Below are 19,166 nucleotides of genomic sequence, written 5' to 3'. Positions count from 1 at the left end.
AAAAGTGACAAATGCTTGCCTTCATTAGCCGGGACATTGAGTACAAGAGTTGCAAAATCCTGTTGCAGCTGTACAAAACTTTGGGTAGGCTGCATTTGGAGCATTGCGTGCAGTTCTGGTCACCACATTTTCAGAAGGACATGGAAGCTTTGGAGAGAGTGCAAAGAAGGTTCACCAGGATGTTGCCTGGTCTCAAGGGTGTTGGCTATGAGGAGAGGTTGGATAAACTAGGATTGTTTTCACTGGAAAGATGGAGGCTGAGGGGAGACCTGATAGAAGTTTACAAAATTATAAGAAGCATAGACAGGGTGGATAGTCAGAGGCTTTTTCCCAGGATGGAGCTGTCCATTACAAGGGGGCACAGGTTCAAGGTGAGGGGGAAAGTTTAAGGGAGATGTGCGGGGGAGGTTTCTCACACAGAGAGTGGTGGGTGCCTGGAATGCGCTGCCAGAGGGGGTGGTGGAAGCAGGCACATTAGCAACATTTAAGAGGCATCTGGATGGGTCCATGAATAGGAAGGGAATAGAGGGATACGGACCAAGTAAGGGCAGAATGTTTTCTTTTTAGATAGGGCATCATGATCGGCACAGGTTTGGAGTGTCGAAGGGCCTGTCCCTGTGCTGTATTTTTCTTTGTTCTTTGTTTGTTCTTTAAAACTCACCTTTTATTGGACAATTGAGTAGTTCTTGGATTTCAATAATCTTTTTATTAGATTCACCTTTCTTCTCAGTGTCAGAAATTGCACAGAGCGCTTTTGATTTGATTTGATTTATTATTGTCACGTACTAGCATACAGTTAAAAGCATTGTGTCTTGCGCGCTATACAGACAAAGCATACCGTTCATAGAGAAGAAATGAGAGAGTGCAGAATGTAGTGTTACAGTCATAGCTAGGGTGTAGAGAAAGATCAACTTAATGCAAGGTAAGTCCATTCAAAAGTCTGACAGCAGCAGGGAAGAAGCTGTTCTTGAGTTGGTTGGTATGTGACCTCAGACTTTTCTCGAATGTAGAAGGTGCCAGTTTATTGAGTATTAATGAAAGAGTGCTCTAGCTGAGCTGGTCCAATAGCCAGCATTGACACTGGCCCCTCAACAAATGTTCTGAACCTCTGAGTCCACGGGATAGCAATTGTTTTCAGCTGCTAATTCTATTGGGTGGAACAGGCCAGAGTTTCTCGCCAGTGTTGTAACGCTGTACTTTGTGCTCCTGTTCCAGATGAAGGAGAAGTTTACATTTGGGATGTGAAGAGTAGGAGGTGTCTGACCAGGTTCGTCGACGAAGGCTGCCTGAGAGGAACAAGTATTGCTGTCTCTCGGAATGGGCAGTATCTCGCTTGTGGGTAGGTTACATCTTGTACTGTACGGTGCTGCCCCCATGCCTACAGTATTGTGGTAGATAAAACAAGAAGCCAGACCCTTCCCATATCTGCCAGTCTATCTTTCCAAGGTTTTAATAGTCTCCTCTATGGATTCTCTGTCAGGCTCCCTTGACGATTCCGTTTATCCAGATATTGGCTGAGGACATCGTAACTGTCCCTGAAATAAGGGCGTTGCAACTGATTCCAGTAATAAAGGGCCTCATAACTGACCCCAGTAATAGCGGCATGAGGGACTGAACCAGGTCTGTGTAGCAATGTCTGCATTTACTTGCTGTGTCAGTGTGGGAGCTCAGCTTGAATTCCTTAAATACTCCAGGTGATGACATTGCCTCACCAACTCCTTAGTAATTATGCATTTAAACACTTTTTTAATACACTGAAGCATATAAAAAGTATTTATTCTGAATCCCAGCACTAAATTGCTGTCTGAGCTCTGACCCACCCCAAGTTTTGGGTAACGCAGTGACAATTTGTGTTGAGTGATTTTGAATTCTCTCTGATCCATTACCCAGGCCAGGTACAAAACCACTCAACAGATTTGATGCTAAGCTTTCTCAACAGGATCAGAAAATAGCTCCGTAATCCCCCGTTAATCCGCGTGGATCCATTACTTTGTGCTTATTGCTTTCAGACCTTAATAGTGGTGTTACCTGTGAGAGGATTACAGTACAACAGCCTCATTAGAGTTACTGAGCAGCCCTGGGACCTTCTCTCTTCCTGATACTGCCCGATGTGCAGTATGAGCTGGGATTTTACATTTAATGTCCCTAATCAGCTTGTTCTAACTCTCTGCGGTTACATGGCTTGCTTTAATTTATTTCCAAGATAAATATCATACCTCACCTCCCTTCAATGCCTTATCACAGACCTTGTGTAAACTGAGTGATTACAGTACTCACCCTTTCAATGAAAGGTGGCATGTGACTGCTAGTTGGAAATCGGTGACCTTCAGCTATGCTTGTTAACTGCAGAACATCGAGGGCTCATATTCGATGGTGAAACTTAAAGGACCATTTTTACTCACCACATTTTCCCCACACTATTTGAGTTCTCTCTCCTGTTGCCTTACTTTACTGGAAAATATGCATGATTTTTATATACTTAGATCGGCTTAAATTAATAAAAATTCAAGTCTGCATACCACAAACACAATAAATACATTCTCATAGGTCAGAAATGTGACTAGATTTGATTTGGAAAATAATGGGCTTTAAGGATGATTCCAGGATGCAAATCTGTTCCCGGGGGGTAGCATGTTCAGTCTGTCTCACACTGTGAACCACTCCATCCCCATTCTTATGTGGCCAATGCCTCATTGGAAATAGCAATAGTCAGGAGCACGCTGAATGGGTGGGCCACTGGGAAACTTCCTCTCTCAGGTAACACCACTATTAAGGTCTGAAAGCAATAAGCACAAAGTAATGGATCCACCATGGATTAACGGGGGATTACGGAGCTATTTTCTGATCCTGTTGAGGAAGCTTAGCATCAAATCCGTTGAGTGGTTTGTACCTGGCCAGGGTATGGATCAGAAATGCGGATAGTGATGAAGATTGTCAGAGGACACATCAGGATATAGATAGGCTGGAAAATTAGGCGGAGAAATGGCAGATGGAATTTAATCCGGACAATTGCGAGGTGATGCATTTTGGTAGATCCATTTCAGGTGGGAGCTATAAAATAAATGGCAGAACCATCAGGGGCATCGACACACAGAGAGATCTGGGAGTACAGGTCCACAGGTGGGAAAGGTGGTGAAGAAAGCATATGGAATGCTTGCCTTCATTGGACGGGGCATCGAGTATAAAAGTTGGCAAATTATGTTACAGTTGTAGAAAACGTTGGTTAGGCCACATTTGAACACATTTGTCCAATTCTGGTCACCACACTACCAGAAGGATGTGGAGGCTTTGGAGAGAGAACAGAAAAGGTTTACCTGCGCTGATCATGTTGTCCTATCTAGGCCAACTGCCTGTATCCCTCTATTCCCTGTCTGTTCATGTGTCTATCCTGATAAGTCTTAAATGTCGCTAATGTGTCTGCCTCAACCACCCCACAACCCTCTGTGTAAAAATACTTCCCCAGCACATCTCCACTGAACCTTTCCCCCCTGACCTTGAACTTGTGCCCTCTTGTAATTGTCAATCCTGCCCTGAGAAAAAGTTGTTCACCCTATCTATACCCCTCATAATTTTCTAAACTTTTATCAGGTTGCCCCTCAACCTCCGTCTTTCCAGGGAGAACAATTCCAGTTTATTCAATCTTTCCTCAGAGCTAATACCCTCCATATCAGGCAACATCCTGGTAAACCTTTTCTCGACTCTCTTATGATGACCCTCTGCCAATCTCTGCAGAGACTGAATGTTATGATGTGGAGATGCCGGCGTTGGACTGGGGTGGGCACAGTAAGAAGTCTCACAACACCAGGTTAAAGTCCAACAGGTTTATTTAGAATCGCGAGCTTTTTGGACTGCTGCTTCTTCATTGGGTGAGAAGGAGCAGCGCTCCGAAAGCTCGTGATTCCAAATAAACCTGTTGGACTTTATCCTGAGACTTCTTACTAAACTGAATGTTGGTGAGTGCAAATGCACGTCCTGCCAAATCTGGCTGCTGTCTAGGAGCCCTGAGGGAGTGCTGCATTACCGCAAGTGCCATCTTTAGAGAACAGTCCTGCCAGCTCATGAGAAGCTCTTTGAATAGTTCTCATCGAGTGCTTCTACTATTCCTAACTAACAATGAAAAGCAGCAGTTTGTGCAGTGAGCACACTTAGTGCTTGTTGGGTTACTGTGTTGACTACATAACAATGGTAATTTATTGTATGTAAAATACTTCATTGTCTTCTGAGAGATGTGATGAGTTGCTACATAAATGCAGACCTGTTCCATCTCCCTACCCCAATGCCCTGGCACAGTTTGTGTTACTGTTATTTCTTTTCAAGTACTCGGTCTTTAGTAGAAACTACTGCTTTGCTTTTACTGGCAGGTCTAGTTCTGGAATTGTGAACGTTTACTCCCGAGATGCCTGTCAACATCAAACTAACCCGAAACCTGTGAAAGTCATCAGGAATCTGGTTACCACAGCAACGTCATTGGCCTTTAACCCAACAACAGAGATCTTGGCAATTGCTTCTAAAGCCACAGATGATGCGGTCAAGATGGTAGGTGATGTTTCTGGACAATGACAAGTAGAGTACAGGATTCTCAATCTGTTTTGAAGCAATTACATTAAAGTAATTGGATATTTTCCCTCCCCAACCAGTAAATATCCAGGCCTGGGCTGATAAGTGGAAATAACATTTGTGCCGCACAAGTGCCAGGCAATGACCACCTCCAGCAAGAGAGAATCTAACCGTCGCCCCATGACATTCAGTGGCATTACCGTTGCTGAATTCCCCACTATCAACATTCTGGGGAGTTACCATTGACCAGAAACTAAACAGGACCAGCCATATAAATACTGTGGCTACCAGAGCAGGTCAGAGGCTAGAAATCTTATGGCGAGAACCTCACCTCCTGACTCACCAAAGCCTGTCATTGATCTACAAGGCAGAAGTCAGGAATGTAATGGAATATTCTCGACTTGCCTGGATGAGTGCAGTCCACTTGATTGCTGCCCCGTCTACAAACATTCACTCCCTCCACCACCGATAAACAAGGGCAGTTGTGCGTACCATCTACAAGATGCACTGCAGGACCTCACCAAGATTCCTTTGGCAGCACCTTCCAAACTCTCAGCCTATACCATCTAGAAGGACATGGGCAGCAGATACCTGGGAACACCACCACCTGGAGGTTCCCCTCCAAGTCACTCAACATAATCACTTGGAAATATATCGCCGTCCCTTCACTGTCACTGGGTCAAAATCCTGGAATGCCTCCCTAACAGCACCGTGGGTGTACCTACATTTTAGGGACTGCAACGGTTCAAGAAAGCAGATCACTACCACACTCGAGGGCAGTTAGGAATGGACAATAAATGCTGGCCAGCCAGCGACGCCCACATCCCATAAATATATTTTTTAAAATTCCAAACTTAAGTGAATTTGTGGAACTTGTTGCCCCAGAGCGGGTGGAGTCTGAATTGTTTTAAGAGGGAGATAGATATATTTCTAATTTAAAAAAAAGGGGAAAGAGGGATTTAGGGAACAGGTGGGGAGGTGGATTTGAGACCAGGGACAGATCAGCCATGATCTGATTGAATGGCGGAGCAGGCTCGAAGGACTGAACTTGCCGACTCCTGCTCCTAATTCCTATTCCTATGTTCCTAAAGTTTATCAATATAAGTTAGTTACAAATAAATATAATGAAATTCGGGAGGAATTTCTTACCTTCCCAGAGTAATGAGAATGTGGAACCTGTTACCACAAAGAGTAGTTGAATTGAATAGTAAAGATGTATTTAAGGGGATGTTGGGTGAACACTTGAGGGAGAAATGAACAGAAGGGTATGTTGATGGGCTGGGCAGAGACTTGTGTGGACACACCCTGGTGTGGCTCAGTTGGGTGATTGGCCTGTTTATGCGCTGTGCACTCTGCACAACATCCCACGAGGTATTGATCAAGCCTGAGCACAGAAAATCCAATGCAGATGCCAGATGATAGGTCTAAAATAAAGCAATGGATGATATTGGAACCAAAGGAAGTGTGAATGTCTTGGACAGGCTTAACTTGCTGACTTACATTGTGCAGCTCTGTGACTGAATGAAGAAGTCATTACGCCCTTTAAGCATAACTTATACTGAGGACAGTTTTCTGGGCACAAGTTGCTTTCCAGTACCTTGCATGGGTTCCTTGGGTGAAAAGGAGGTCTATTTGCCACCACACCTTCTCAAAGTCGAACTAACTTATTGAAACTAAGGAGTGGGGCGGGGTGGGGGGGGGGGGGCAGAGAGGTGAAATATAAACCTTAATGGAGGGACATCTGGTGGGTAAAGTTAAAGTGGAACCAGTATTGTGTCAGGTTATTGAGTACAGAGTTTATTCCACTTGATTTCACCCTATTATAGTAAGAATATTATTAAGAATACAGAAAAGATTTACTCAGATGCTACCGGGACTTGATGGTTTGAGTTATAAGGAGAGGCTGGATAGACTGGGATTTTTTTCCCTGGAGCGTAAAAGGCTAAGAGGGGTGATCTTATAGAGGTCTATAAAATAATGAGGGGCACAGATTAGCTAGATAGTCAATATCTTTTCCCAAAGGTAGAGGAGTCTAAAACTAGAGGGCATAGGTTTAAGGTGTGAAGGGAGAGATACAAAAGGGTCCAGAGGGGCAATGTTTTCACTCAGAGAGTGGTGAGTGTCTGGAACAAGCTGCCAGAGGCAGTAGTAGAGGCGGGTACAATTTTGTCTTTTAAAAAGCATTTTAGACGGTAAGATGGGTATAGAGGGATAGTGGCCAAATGCGAGTAATTGGGACTAACTTAGTGATAAAAACTGGGCAGCATGGATAAGTTGGGCCAAAGGGCCTGTTTCCAGGCTGTAAACTCGATGACTTTATGACATTCCATTATCCTGAAGTGAGCGACATATGTCAGGCTTTATGGTTAATTGGGTGCCAGTAACCAGCTGCTGAAACCAAGTGGCTGCTCTTGGGTATGAGTTGGGAGGAGTTCTGGCATCAATATTCTCCCTAAGCTGCACGGGTACTTGGCCACGTGTCCTGTCATGCAACAAACCGGTAGTGTGCATCTAATGTTCCCTTGAGCTGTGTTACCACACTGCATCCTTAAAGCACATGTGGAACAAACAGGCTTTGCACAATAGAGAAAAGTTAAAGGGATTATTGGTTGGCATTCTAGTCAAACGCAACCCTTTCCTCTCTCACACTCCGAGTCAGGGATCCGGCCGGATTCTTCTCAATTCTTTCCTCCTCCAACTGCTGCTGGCGTCGGTTATGGCACCACAACCGTCAGTGAGATGAGAATAACTAATACTTCAGATCAGAAACCAAACTACCACCATCCTCACCCATATAGCTCCCAGGAACAGGAGGAAGCCAATCAGTCCCTCAAGCCTGTTCTGCCATTCTATTCGGTTATTCCTGACCCTCAGCCTAACTCCATGTCGCTGCTTGTCTTTCATATCCCGAGAAACCTTCAACCAACAGAAATGTAGTCATCTCAGTTTGGAATTTCTTAGTGCCCCCGCGCTGGTTTTTTGGGACAGAGAGTTGCAGGTTTCCACTTTGTGAACAAGTGCTTCCTGACATCACCCTGAACAGCTTGGCTATCGTTAATTAGCTTTGTTCCAGATTCTCTCTCTAGTGGAAATAGTTTCTTTCTTTTCTTGCTATTAAATCTTGGAATCATTTTAAACACTTAATTAAATCACGGCTTAATCTGTTAAATTTGAGGAACACTAGCCTGAGTGCCACCCTGGACAGTTCGGACACCGGCAGTCTGACGTGTCCTTATTAAATAAACAAGCTGATGAAGCAGCAAGTTGCTGAGTTTAAGCCTTTTTCATCCCCGTCCATTTTCTTTGATTAATGGAACCTTTCAATATTCTGCTAAATTAGCATTGCCAAGAACAGTGGAGTGAAGGACTGACTTACACACCAGTTAATTTTTAATCAGCTCTGGGAGTCTGCCTTCAGTCAAACAGAATGCCTGTGACATTATTGCTATTCACACAGCTCTCACACTGCTTGGGATCCTGAACGTTTGTTACACAATGATGCTCAGCGTAGTTAGGATAAAGCAGAGGGAAAATAGAACATTTGGGGGTAAATTTGTTTTTTATCCATTTATGGGACGTGGCCGTCGCTGGCTGGCCAGCGTTTATTGCCCATTCCTCGTTGCCCTTGGAAGGCAGTTGAGAGTCAACCACATTGCTGTGGCTGTGGAGACACATGTAGGCCGGACACATGGGCGGCGTGGTGGCACAGTGGTTAGCTCTGCTGCCTCACAGTGCCAGGGACCCGGGTTCAATTCCGGCCTCAGGTGACTGCGGAGTCTGCACATTCTCCCTGTGTCAGCGTGGGTTTCCTCCCACAGTCCGAAGATGTGCGGGTTAGGTGGATTTGCCATGCTAAATTGCCCCACAGTTTCAGGGGGAATAGCAGGGTAAATACATGGGGTTATGGGGATAGGGCCTGGGTGGGATTGTGGTTGGTGCAGACTCGATGGGCCGAATGGCCTCTCTCTGCACTGTAGGGATTCTATGACCGGGTAAGGACAGCAGATTTCCTTTCCTAAAGGACATTAGTGAACCAGATGGGTTTTTCCGACAATCGACAATGGTTTCATGGTCATCGGTAGATTCTTAATTCCAGATAGTTTTCATTGAATTCAAATTCCACCATCTGCTGTGGCGGGATTCGAACCTAGGTCCCCAGAACATTAGCTGAGTTTCTGGATGAATAGTCTAGCGATAATACCACTAGGCCATCGCCTCCCCAGCTGAAATTGTAGGTGTAGCTTTTTAATAATCTAATGCTGCTCGTGCAGAGACTGAGGAGGTATGTTCTCATCCTGTGGTTAACAGAGTGTCGCTGCTTCAGTCTGAGCAGAATCTTCCCGTGTTAGTTAGATGTTCCAGGGATTATTGAGGAGGAGGTTGCCTGATGCTGGAGTGTTGGCAGGTTCGGTGTCTCTTTTGGTTAAGCTGGTTCGAGGATGTGGAGTCTGAGTGAGGATAACCATTCCTGAGTGGTCCTTGTGCTTCTCCGCAGCGATGGGATAGGAATGATGTACTTGGCCCGTCAACAAACAGTGAAATGCTAAACATTCAGTCCACCTTTAAAAATATGCCCCTGACAGTCTGTGTGAGATGCCGTTTTCACCTGATTTGCTTCAAATAAACAAATCAGAACTGAGTAAACTACTTGGTGAAACTAGAACTAGGGGGCATAGCCTCAAAATAAGGGGGAGCAGATTTAGGAATGAGTTGAGGAGGAACTTCTTCACACAAAGGGTTGTGAATCTGTGGAATTCCCTGCCCAGTGAAGCAGTTGAGGCTACCTCATTGAATGTTTTTAAGGCAAAGATAGATTTTTGAACAGTAAAAGAATTAAGGGTTATGGTGAGCGGGCGGGTAAGTGGAGCTGAGTCCACGAGAAGATCAGCCATGATCTTATTGAATGGTGGGGCAGGCTCGAGGGGCCAGATGGCCTACTCCTGCTCCTAGTTCTTATGTTCTCTTCTTAAACAAGAACCCTCCCAAAGCAGCAGCATCAGAGAGTAAGCTGGAAATCTGTGCAATTGCTGTTCATTTTGTCTGGACTTAATATTAACCTGATCGTCAAGGGAAGGAGCTGGTGAGTTATAGATGGCCACCCTGGGCAATGGTAGTTAGTCCGTGGTTGACTCACGAAGGAAGCAATTTCCCAAACGGGACAGACCAAGTTAAACATCGTTCCATATCAATAACTTACTCAGCAAAAGCATTCCACACCTCTCACTACTCGTGCGCGTGCACACACGCACACACACACACCACCCCCCACCTCCCTGGGGTATCCACCTGTGTCTCCCATAAAATGAAACATCGCAGTCACTGGGTGCAGAATTGTTGCTGTATCAGCTGTGTTTTATTCCGTGTGTCAAGGGTTAAGATCTCCTGCAACTATTCAGTGTTTCCGTTCAGCAGCACAGCTGATAGGATTTGAACTGCAGCATTTTTACCCATAATTCTCTCTCCTCTCCTGCAGATCCACATCCCGTCCTTCACAGCGTTTTCCAATTTCCCAGCGAATGGTCGGAAGTTCATCCACCTGGCACAGGAAATGGATTTCTCTCCCAGAAGTGGCTTCTTCTCCATAGCCACAAACCGAGGCCGCGCCTTGTTGTACAGGTGTGTTATACGTACAGCTCGCAACACAGATCAAGGCCGTTTGGTCTGGACGTTTTGTAACTGGTTTTTGGGTTGTGTTAGTCCTTGATTCAGGTACATTCCTTGCGGGTTTGGGTGTTAACGCACTCTCCCATCACCCTCTTTCCCTGTGTGTTAATCTGCTCTGAGTGATGAACAGGAGGTTCCTCCCCCTTAAGCTGCTGGTTCATGATGCAGTTTCCACATGGAGCTGGTTTTCTCCCCTAGTTCTCTCCAGATAAAGTCAGCAGTTTGTGAAGATCCTGCCCTTGTGACGTCCACACAAGTGAGCTACAACCAGGAGTTATCACCATGCAAATAAGGTCAGGGATTCTGGCTATTCCACTCCCTTCATAGTGCGACTCCCACTGTCATTCTGTCTGAGGAGTTTTCTTTTTCTTTCGATCCATTTCTCCTTTTATTTGTCTTTCTTTATGTTTTTAATCATCTTTCAGTATCTCTCTGTCTATTTATCTCTCTATATTTTTTTGCAACTTAATCCTTGCCTCTTTTATATTTATAGTACTCTTCATCTATATGCATCTATCTGTCCTTATCCCGCTCCATCTATCAAAATCTTTCTCTGTACCCCTCTTTCATCATTACTGTAACTCTCTGCATACCTGTCTCTCTCTCTCTCCCCCCCCTTCCGCTATTCCATACCCCCGTTACCCTATGAATCCCAGGAGTGCAACCTTAACCGTTGGTGAATTAGAGTGTGGTTTGTGTGTTGATTTTACAACAGTTTGTTAAGGAATGGTTTCTAACATTAGTTTTTTTATTGGCTTTTGATTTTATTTATTGTTGTCATGTATTGGGATATAGTGAAAAGTATTGTTTCTTGCGTGTTACACAGACAAAACATACTGTTCATAGAGTATGTAGGGGAGAAGGAAAGGAGAGGGCGCAGAAGATAGTGTTGCAGTTACAGATAGGGTGAAGAAAAAGATCAGTTTAATACATGATAGGACCCTTAAAAAGTCTGATGGCAGCAGGGAAGAAGCTGTTCTTCAGTCTACTGGCAGGTGCTTTTACTCTCCCTGTGATAAATAATGCAGGTTGGCAGTTAAGTCCGCTGTAAGTTTATTTTTAACAAATCATCTTGCTTCTAACCATTGTATTTCCTGATTGAAGGGTTCTCCACAGCACACATCACAATGTGTGATCTTTAGCACCGGTCTTCAGATTACCAATCAAAGAGATGGAAATACCTGCAGTGTAAAGGTTGGCTCCTCTGCCTCGCCCTTCCTCTCCCAGTGAAACCACGAGGAGATTGGGAGCAGGCCACCTGGTTCATGGATGCAATCTCTCCACAGCCAATGCACCGTTGCTGTTTGTCCATACTGTGTTAGCTATTTGTTTGTGAATTTACTATTTATTGAATTGCAGAGGGTTTGGCATTGGGAACTGATCCTCCCGCTGTGATGAGGCACAGCATGGTTTGATCCACACTGTTGCCAAAATTCGGGAGTGTGCCCCAAGTGTAGCAGTGTCCCATTTCACACCGCGTGACCTCTCCCAGCCTGTTGCGAGATGTTGGTCAGTGCTGAATTTTCCATCCTGTCTCTGGAGCACTGAAGCTGCTCCCCACAGAGACACCGCTGAGAATCCAGAATCCAAATGGTTACAATCAGATCAGCCATGATCTTATTGAATGGCAAAGCAGGCTTGAGGGGCCGAGTGGCCTCCTACTCCTAACGCGTACATTTGTATGCAAGCTCCATCGGCCCATGCTGATCTGTGTTGAAGCTGTGATCTGAATGGTACCTTCACTGTTTCCAAGTTAAACTGGATGAAGCCGAAAGGTCTGCGGAATTAACTTAAATTTCACTAATCTGTGAAAAGAAATTTGTTGGTGTAAAATGTTCAGAAAGCTACTGTTCTTATAAATATTTCCAGTGTTCTGTTGTTCAACTAAATTCCTAAATGATTTGGTCTCCTCCTAGGGTGAAGCACTATGCAGACTTCTAACCTGAGACTTTGGTGAGTGAATCACTGTCCATGTTTCCTATTGTTGCTGCCGTGTGCAGCACTGTGCGCGCGCGGGGTCCTGTGTGCACGCGGGCAGCTCTGTGTACACGGGACTCTATGCGAACTGGGTGTCTATGTGGTCAATAAATGGTGGTCTTGCCCACAACGCCCACACGCCGAGATTGAATATAACACACAAACTGCAAAGACTAAGCCAGTTACTTGTCTAACGGTGCCAGTAGGTCAGCACTCCTAGCTCTGGACAGTAGGTCAGCACTCCTAGCTCTGGACAGCAGGTCAGAGCACCCAGCTCTGGACAGTAGGTCAGCACTCCGAGCTCTGGACAGCAGGTCAGAGCACCCAGCTCTGGACAATAGGTCAGCACTGCCAGCTCTGGACAGTAGGTCAGCACTCCTAGCTCTGGACAGCAGGTCAGCACCCCCAGCTCTGGACAGCAGGTCAGCACTCCTAGCTCTGGACAGTAGGTCAGCACTCCTAGCTCTGGACAGCAGGTCAGCACTCCTAGCTCTGGACAGCAGGTCAGCACCCCCAGCTCTGGACAGCAGGTCAGCACTCCTAGCTCTGGACAGCAGGTCAGCACTCCTAGCTCTGGACAATAGGTCAGCACTCCCAGCTCTGGACAGTAGGTAAGTACTGCCAGCTCTGGACAGTAGGTCAGCACTCCCAGCTCTGGACAGTAGCACTGCCAGCTCTGGACAGTAGCACTGCCAGCTCTGGACAGTAGCACTGCCAGCTCTGGACAGTAGGTAAGTACTGCCAGCTCTGGACAGCAGGTCAGCACTCCTAGCTCTGGACAGTAGGTCAGTACTGCCAGCTCTGGACAGTAGGTCAGCACCCCCAGCTCTGGACAGTAGGTCAGCACCCCCAGCTCTGGACAGTAGGTCAGCACTCCTAGCTCTGGACAGTAGCACTGCCAGCTCTGGACAGTAGGTAAGTACTGCCAGCTGTGTTCAGGGACAGGTGCTTATGGAGAATCTGACTCCGGGACCTAATGCCTCAATTTGCATTTCCTCTGGGGCGGCAGTTCGATGAAGGAGGGTTGAATTTACAGCTTATCTTAAACCAACCACAATCAGATCGGTGGGGTTCATTGGCTTCAATCCCAATTGCCACAATCACCAACAACAGACCAAACCTAAACCTGGAAACAGCAAAGCTCTCATTGTGCTGCATGGGGGATGGGGAGGGCATACCCCTCCCCCTGCCCTCCACTCCTCCCCCTCCCTCCTCACCCTCCCCCTCCCCTCCCTCCTCACCCTCCCCTCCCTCCTCACCCTCCCCCTCCCCTCCCCTCCTCCCCCTACCTTTCCTTTTCAAGTATTTATCCAATTCCATTTTGAAAGTTTATTAAATCAGTGCATTCCAAATCACAGCAACTTTCAGTAAAGCTGCACCGTCTCACAGACAAAGGGCATATTCTCCCGTACTCGTAGATAACAAATTATAAATCTGCTGAAATTGTTTCTTGTTTTTTAGGAGGACAGTTTCTATTTTGGACTTTGTTTGCTGTCAGCCTCCCCGGATACAATCATTGCCTTTTACTGGGCGCTGCAGGTTGAAGAGAACAGTCTCATCAGTTGGCTCACCTTGTACAGGGGCAGCTTATCGCTCAGTGTGAGAAAAACGCAGAGTATTTTATAAAGAAATGGATTTGTTTCTATGGGATAAGTGGTCTGTATGATGGGTTTCAGCCTTGCTCCTGTCTTGATCATTTGTGTATAATAAATGGAATATGTAAATACAGCAGCGGTGTGAGTGTTGGAGTTCAGCGCTGGGAGTGATGGAGCTGCTCTGGAGTCTCCGTGTTTCAGAGAGCAGGTCTTTGTGAAGTTAATGGCCTCCTTCACGTGATCGGCCAATTCCATGGAGCTGCTTTCCTGGGAAGAGCCCTCACTGCAAACACCGATCGGATCACCGGGAACATGAACATTCTGCATTGTGTGTGAGGGGGTGGGGGTGTAGATTGGGTAAGGCAAAAGAGAGAGCCTATAATGTGGCAAAGAGTAGTGGGAAGTCAGAAGATTGGGAAGGCTATAAAAACAAACAGAGGATAACAAAGAGAGAAATAAGGAAGGAGAGGATCAAATATGAAGGTAGGCTAGCCAGTAACATTAGGAATGATAGTAAAAGTTTCTTTAAATACATTAAAAACAAACGGGAGGCAAAAGTAGACATTGGGCCGCTCCAAAATGACGCTGGTAATCTGGTGATGGGAGACAAGGAAATAGCTGAGGAACTTAATAAGTACTTTGCGTCAGTCTTCACAGTAGAAGACATGAGTAATATCCCAACAATTCAGGAAAGTCAGGGGGCAGAGTTGAATATGGTTGCCATCACAAAGGAGAAAGTGCTAGAGAAACTAAAAGGTCTGAAAATTGATAAATCTCCGGGCCCTGATGGGCTACATCCTAGAGTTCTAAAGGAGATAGCTGAAGAAATAGTGGAGGCGTTAGTTATGATCTTTCAAAAGTCACTGGAGTCAGGGAAAGTCCCAGATGATTGGAAAATCGCTGTTGTAACCCCACTGTTCAAGAAGGGAACAAGAAAAAATATGGAAAATTATAGGCCAATTAGCCTAACCTCAGTTGTTGGCAAAATTCTAGAATCCATCATTAAGGATGAGATTTCTAAATTCTTGGAAGTGCAGGGTCGGATTAGGACAAGTCAGCATGGATTTAGTAAGGGGAGGTCGTGCCTGACAAACCTGTTAGAGTTCTTTGAAGAGATAACAAATAGGTTAGACCAAGGAGAGCCAATGGATGTTATCTATGGTCTAAATAAAGGTTATTTGACTTATGTTGGGTGAAAATTTGTGAGAAGACTTGAGTGGCTGAATTTGAATGAATGTTCTGCTCCCATTGAATTCCCAGTGAGACAGCATTCCCATAATATTCTGGATGGGAGATCAGGTCTGCTCCCATTGTTGAGTGACTATGAGTGTTTGTGCTCTAACACTGAACTCTCGCTCTGACTGCAGAGGCCGGCATGTTACTATCAAACAATGTTCTGCTGCATTTATTAATGGCAACCATTTAAAAGCTGTCACTATTTAATTAAACTGATATTAACAATTTATAATTCATCCCAAAGAATCTTCATATATAATTAATTAATGCCACGTCACATTTAATCTAACTGCTTGGCAATTTAATCAGTGCAATTAAAATGACAACACATCATTTAAGAGATGATTTAAAAGCAGAGAGATGTTTGCACTCTTCTAATCGGATAAGCGCTGACAATGTAAAATCACAGAAGTCAGATTTAATTGTGTGCAAATCCTATATGTGTTTTACAATTATATATCATATTAACATTGATATGATCAGAATGCAGCTTGCACTTCACAGATTCCTATTCACAGCGAGTACAAGCATTCTTTTAAATTGAATTTTTCTTGCATCTCTCATTGTTAAAAAGATGCCTTTCCTTTGGTAGTATGAAGTGTCAGTTCTATTTATATTACATGTTTTCAACTCAGATGTTACAGGTTCATTTCTATGCATTGCACAATCAGAATGAGATGGCCAGGGACCAACAGGCCAGAGGATTTGCAGAAACATGCATTGGCATCTCAATCTCAGTACAGGAATGAACAATGGCAGAGGCATCCTCCAGTGTTATGACAGCCCCAGCATGTGGGTAACACTCTCCTCTCAGTGTCAGAAAGTTGTGGCTTTAAGTCCCAAACCGAAGCACCAAAATCAGGGCTGACATTCGCAGTGTAATACTGCGGGATTATGAGAGCATCTGCGCTGCCGTCTTTACACTGAGACATTAAACCAAGGCTCCATCTCCTGGCTCAGGTGGATGTAAAAGATCCTCCCCTGCACCCACTGGCTCCAATTCCTCAGAAAAGCAGCCGAATTCGCCCTGGTCTCTTAGCCAATGTTGTCCATTAAGCAGCATCACTAAAACAGATCGTTGGGTCATTGCCACTGCTGCTTGAGAGAGCACGCTGTTCGTAAATGACAATCTGTTTCATAAAAACAAATCTTCAGTTCTTTTTGAAGTGACTTTTCGCTGCGATATTAATCACTGTTTCAATGTGTGAGCTGTAAAATAAGAATTTGTATTTAGCAGCTTTAATGAAAAGGAATTACCCAGCTGCTTCACAAAAGTATTAGACAAAATTTGACACTGATTCATATAAAGAGAGATATTAAGACAGAAGCTTGGAGTGAGGTAAGTTTTAACAAATGTCTTAAAGGAGAGGTTTAGGGAGGGAAATCCGGAACTTAGGATCCAGGCAGCCATCAATGGAGTGATTAAAATTGGGGATACCTGAGAGGCCAGCATTGGAGGAGTATAGTGTCCTTGAGAATGCAGTACAGGAGGAAGCTACAGTGAAGAAGACCACAGAGGATTTGAAAACTGGGATGGGAATTTTAAGTTCAAGGTATTTCCAGATGGGGACCCAATATAGTGAACATCGAGGTGATGAGACAACAGGGCTTGGTGAGAGTTACGATATGGACAGCAGAGTTTTGGATGGACTGAAGTTCATGGAAGGTCAGGAGAGTGTTGGAATCGTCAAGTCTATAAGTTCTCTCTCCACAGATATTGTCAGACCTGCTGAGGTTTCCCAGCATTTTCTGCTTTTTCAGATTCCAGCATCTGCAGTAATTTGCTTTCAAAGAACTTTTGAAGTGCACTCCTAAAATCACAGCCAATTTACACACAAGCAGCTCCCACACTGGTATAACCAAATAATATGTGGGAAGGATGTTGCTTGAGGATAGGAGACTACACTGCTTCAAAATAACAGCATGGAATCTCAATCCACCTGAGATGGGGCCTCAGTTCAATGACTCATTAGAAAGAAGACTATGGCAGTACAGTACTCCCTTACCTCACTCGCCAGTCCAGTGCTCCTTACGTTACTGCACTCTCTAGTGCAGCACTTCCTAGGTTAAGCTTAGTTTATTTTTTTGAAGTTTATTTATTGGTGTCACAAGTAGGCTTACAAACAAAGAACAGCACAGGAACAGGCCCTTCGGCCCACCAAGTTTGTGCCGACACAGATGCCTCTGTAATCTAATATTTTCTTGCCTCTACATAGTCCATATCCCTCTATTCCCTGCCTATTCATGTATCTATCCAGATGCCTCTTGAATGTTGTTATAGAATCTGCTTCCACCACCTTCTCCGGCAGCGCATTCCAGGCATTCACCAAAAGAACAAAGAAAATTACAGCACAGGAACAGGCCCTTCGGCCCTCCAAGCCTGCACCGACCATGCTGCCTGACTTAACTAAAACCCCCCACGCTTCAGGGGACCATATCCCTCTATTCCCATCTCATTCATGTACTTGTCAAGACGCCCCTTAAAAGTCACTACCGTATCCGCTTCCACTACCTCCCCCGGTAACGAGTTCCAGGTACCCACCACTCTGTGTACAAAATCTGCCTCGTACATCTCTTTTAAAACTTGCCCCTTGCACCTTAAACCTGTGTCCTCTAGTAATTGACTCTTCCACCTTGGGAAAAAGCTTCTGACTATCCACTCTGTCCATGCCTCTCATAATCTTGTAGACTTCTATCAGGTCTCCCCTCAACCTCCGTCGCTCCAGTGAGAACAAACCAAGTTTCTCCAACCTCTCCTCATAGCTAATGCCCTCCATACCAGGCAACATACTGGTAAATCTTTTCTGTACGCTCTCCAAAGCCTCCACATCCTTCTGGAAGTGTGGCGACCAGAATTGAACACTATATTCCAAGTGCAGCCTCACTAATGTTCTATAAAGCATCAACATGACTTGCCAATTTTTAAACTCAATACCCCGGCCAATGAAGGCAAGCATGCCGTATGCCTTCTTGACTACCTTCTCCACCTGCATTGCCACTTTCAGTGACCTGTGTACCTGTACACCCAGATCCCTTTGCTTATCAATACTCCTAAGGGTTCTGCCATTTACTGTATATTTCCTATCCGTATTAGACCTTCCAAAATGCATTACCTCACATTTGTCCGGATTAAACTCCATCTGCCATCTCTGCGCCCAAGTCACCAACTGATCTATATCCTACTGTATGATGGTTTGAGTTATAAAGAGAGGCTGGATAGACTGGGACTTTTTTCTCTGGCGTGTAGGAGGCTGAGGGGTGATCTTATAGAGGTCTATAAAATAATGAGGGGCACAGATCAGCTAGATAGTCAATATCTTTTCCCAAGGTAGGGGAGTCTAAAACTAGAGGGCATAGGTTTAAGGTGAGAGGGGAGAGATACAAAAGTGTCCAGAGGGGCAATTTTTTCACACAGAGGGTGGAGTGTCTGGAACAAGCTGCCAGAGGTGGGAGTAGAGGCGAGTACAATTTTGTCTTTTAAAAAGCATTTAGACAGTTACATGAATTGAACCCAGGTCCCTGGCGCTGTGAGGCAGCTGTGCTAACCACTGTGCCACCCTGCTGCCCCGAAGGGGAGCAATGAAGAGATTAGGGAATGGAGTGGATTAATGTGATGAAAACTATTATTTCCATGGAGGGTAATCACCGATCTAGATTAGTTGGGCTGAATGGCCTGTGTTCTGTGTTGTAGCCTCTCTGTATGAAATCAGATTTGTGACCCAGCTGTGTTTATTAAATTGTGCCACAAGATGGTGCTGTTGTATCAAACGTTCTAACAGACTGGGCATTAATCTTTATTCAGTTATTGCCCATCCCTAGTTGTCGGTAAGAAGTTAAACTGCCTTCTTGAACCGCTGCAGACCATCTGGTGTAGGAACTCCCATGATGCTGTTAGGAAGCGATTCCAGAATTTTGATCCAGTAAAGGAATAGTGATTTATTTCCAATTCAGGATGGTGAGTGACTTGAAGGAGAGTTTGCAGGCGGTGGAGTTCCCATGTGTCTGCTGCCCCTGTCCTACGTAGCAGAGGTTGCAGGTTTGGGAGGAGCTGCTGAAGGAATATTGGGGAGTTGCTGCAGAAATATCTCCTCCTGGTTTACCCTGATGTCCTTAGCCCATAATCATGTGTGTTTGTGC

At 45.1% G+C, this 19,166-nt stretch overlaps 1 protein-coding gene across 1 annotated transcript in view; it reads left to right on the top strand.

Moving 5' to 3' along the window:
• Window positions 1-14,979, top strand: part of utp18 (UTP18 small subunit processome component) — a 43,538-nt gene extending 28,559 nt beyond the window's left edge. The window contains exons 10-14 of the mRNA XM_078225856.1: window positions 1,216-1,339; window positions 4,362-4,536; window positions 10,031-10,173; window positions 12,138-12,174; window positions 13,660-14,979. Of these exons, the coding sequence (XP_078081982.1) occupies window positions 1,216-1,339; window positions 4,362-4,536; window positions 10,031-10,173; window positions 12,138-12,162 (467 nt within the window). The 3' untranslated portion in view covers window positions 12,163-12,174; window positions 13,660-14,979. The remainder of the gene's footprint in view (window positions 1-1,215; window positions 1,340-4,361; window positions 4,537-10,030; window positions 10,174-12,137; window positions 12,175-13,659) is intronic.
• Window positions 14,980-19,166: the final 4,187 nt, after the last annotated feature.

This window comes from Mustelus asterias, chromosome 12, assembly GCF_964213995.1.
Source record: "Mustelus asterias chromosome 12, sMusAst1.hap1.1, whole genome shotgun sequence".
Taxonomy (NCBI): domain Eukaryota; kingdom Metazoa; phylum Chordata; class Chondrichthyes; order Carcharhiniformes; family Triakidae; genus Mustelus; species Mustelus asterias.
The sequence above is the reverse complement of the archived record's forward strand: the minus strand, read 5'-3'. Positions and strand labels throughout refer to the sequence as shown.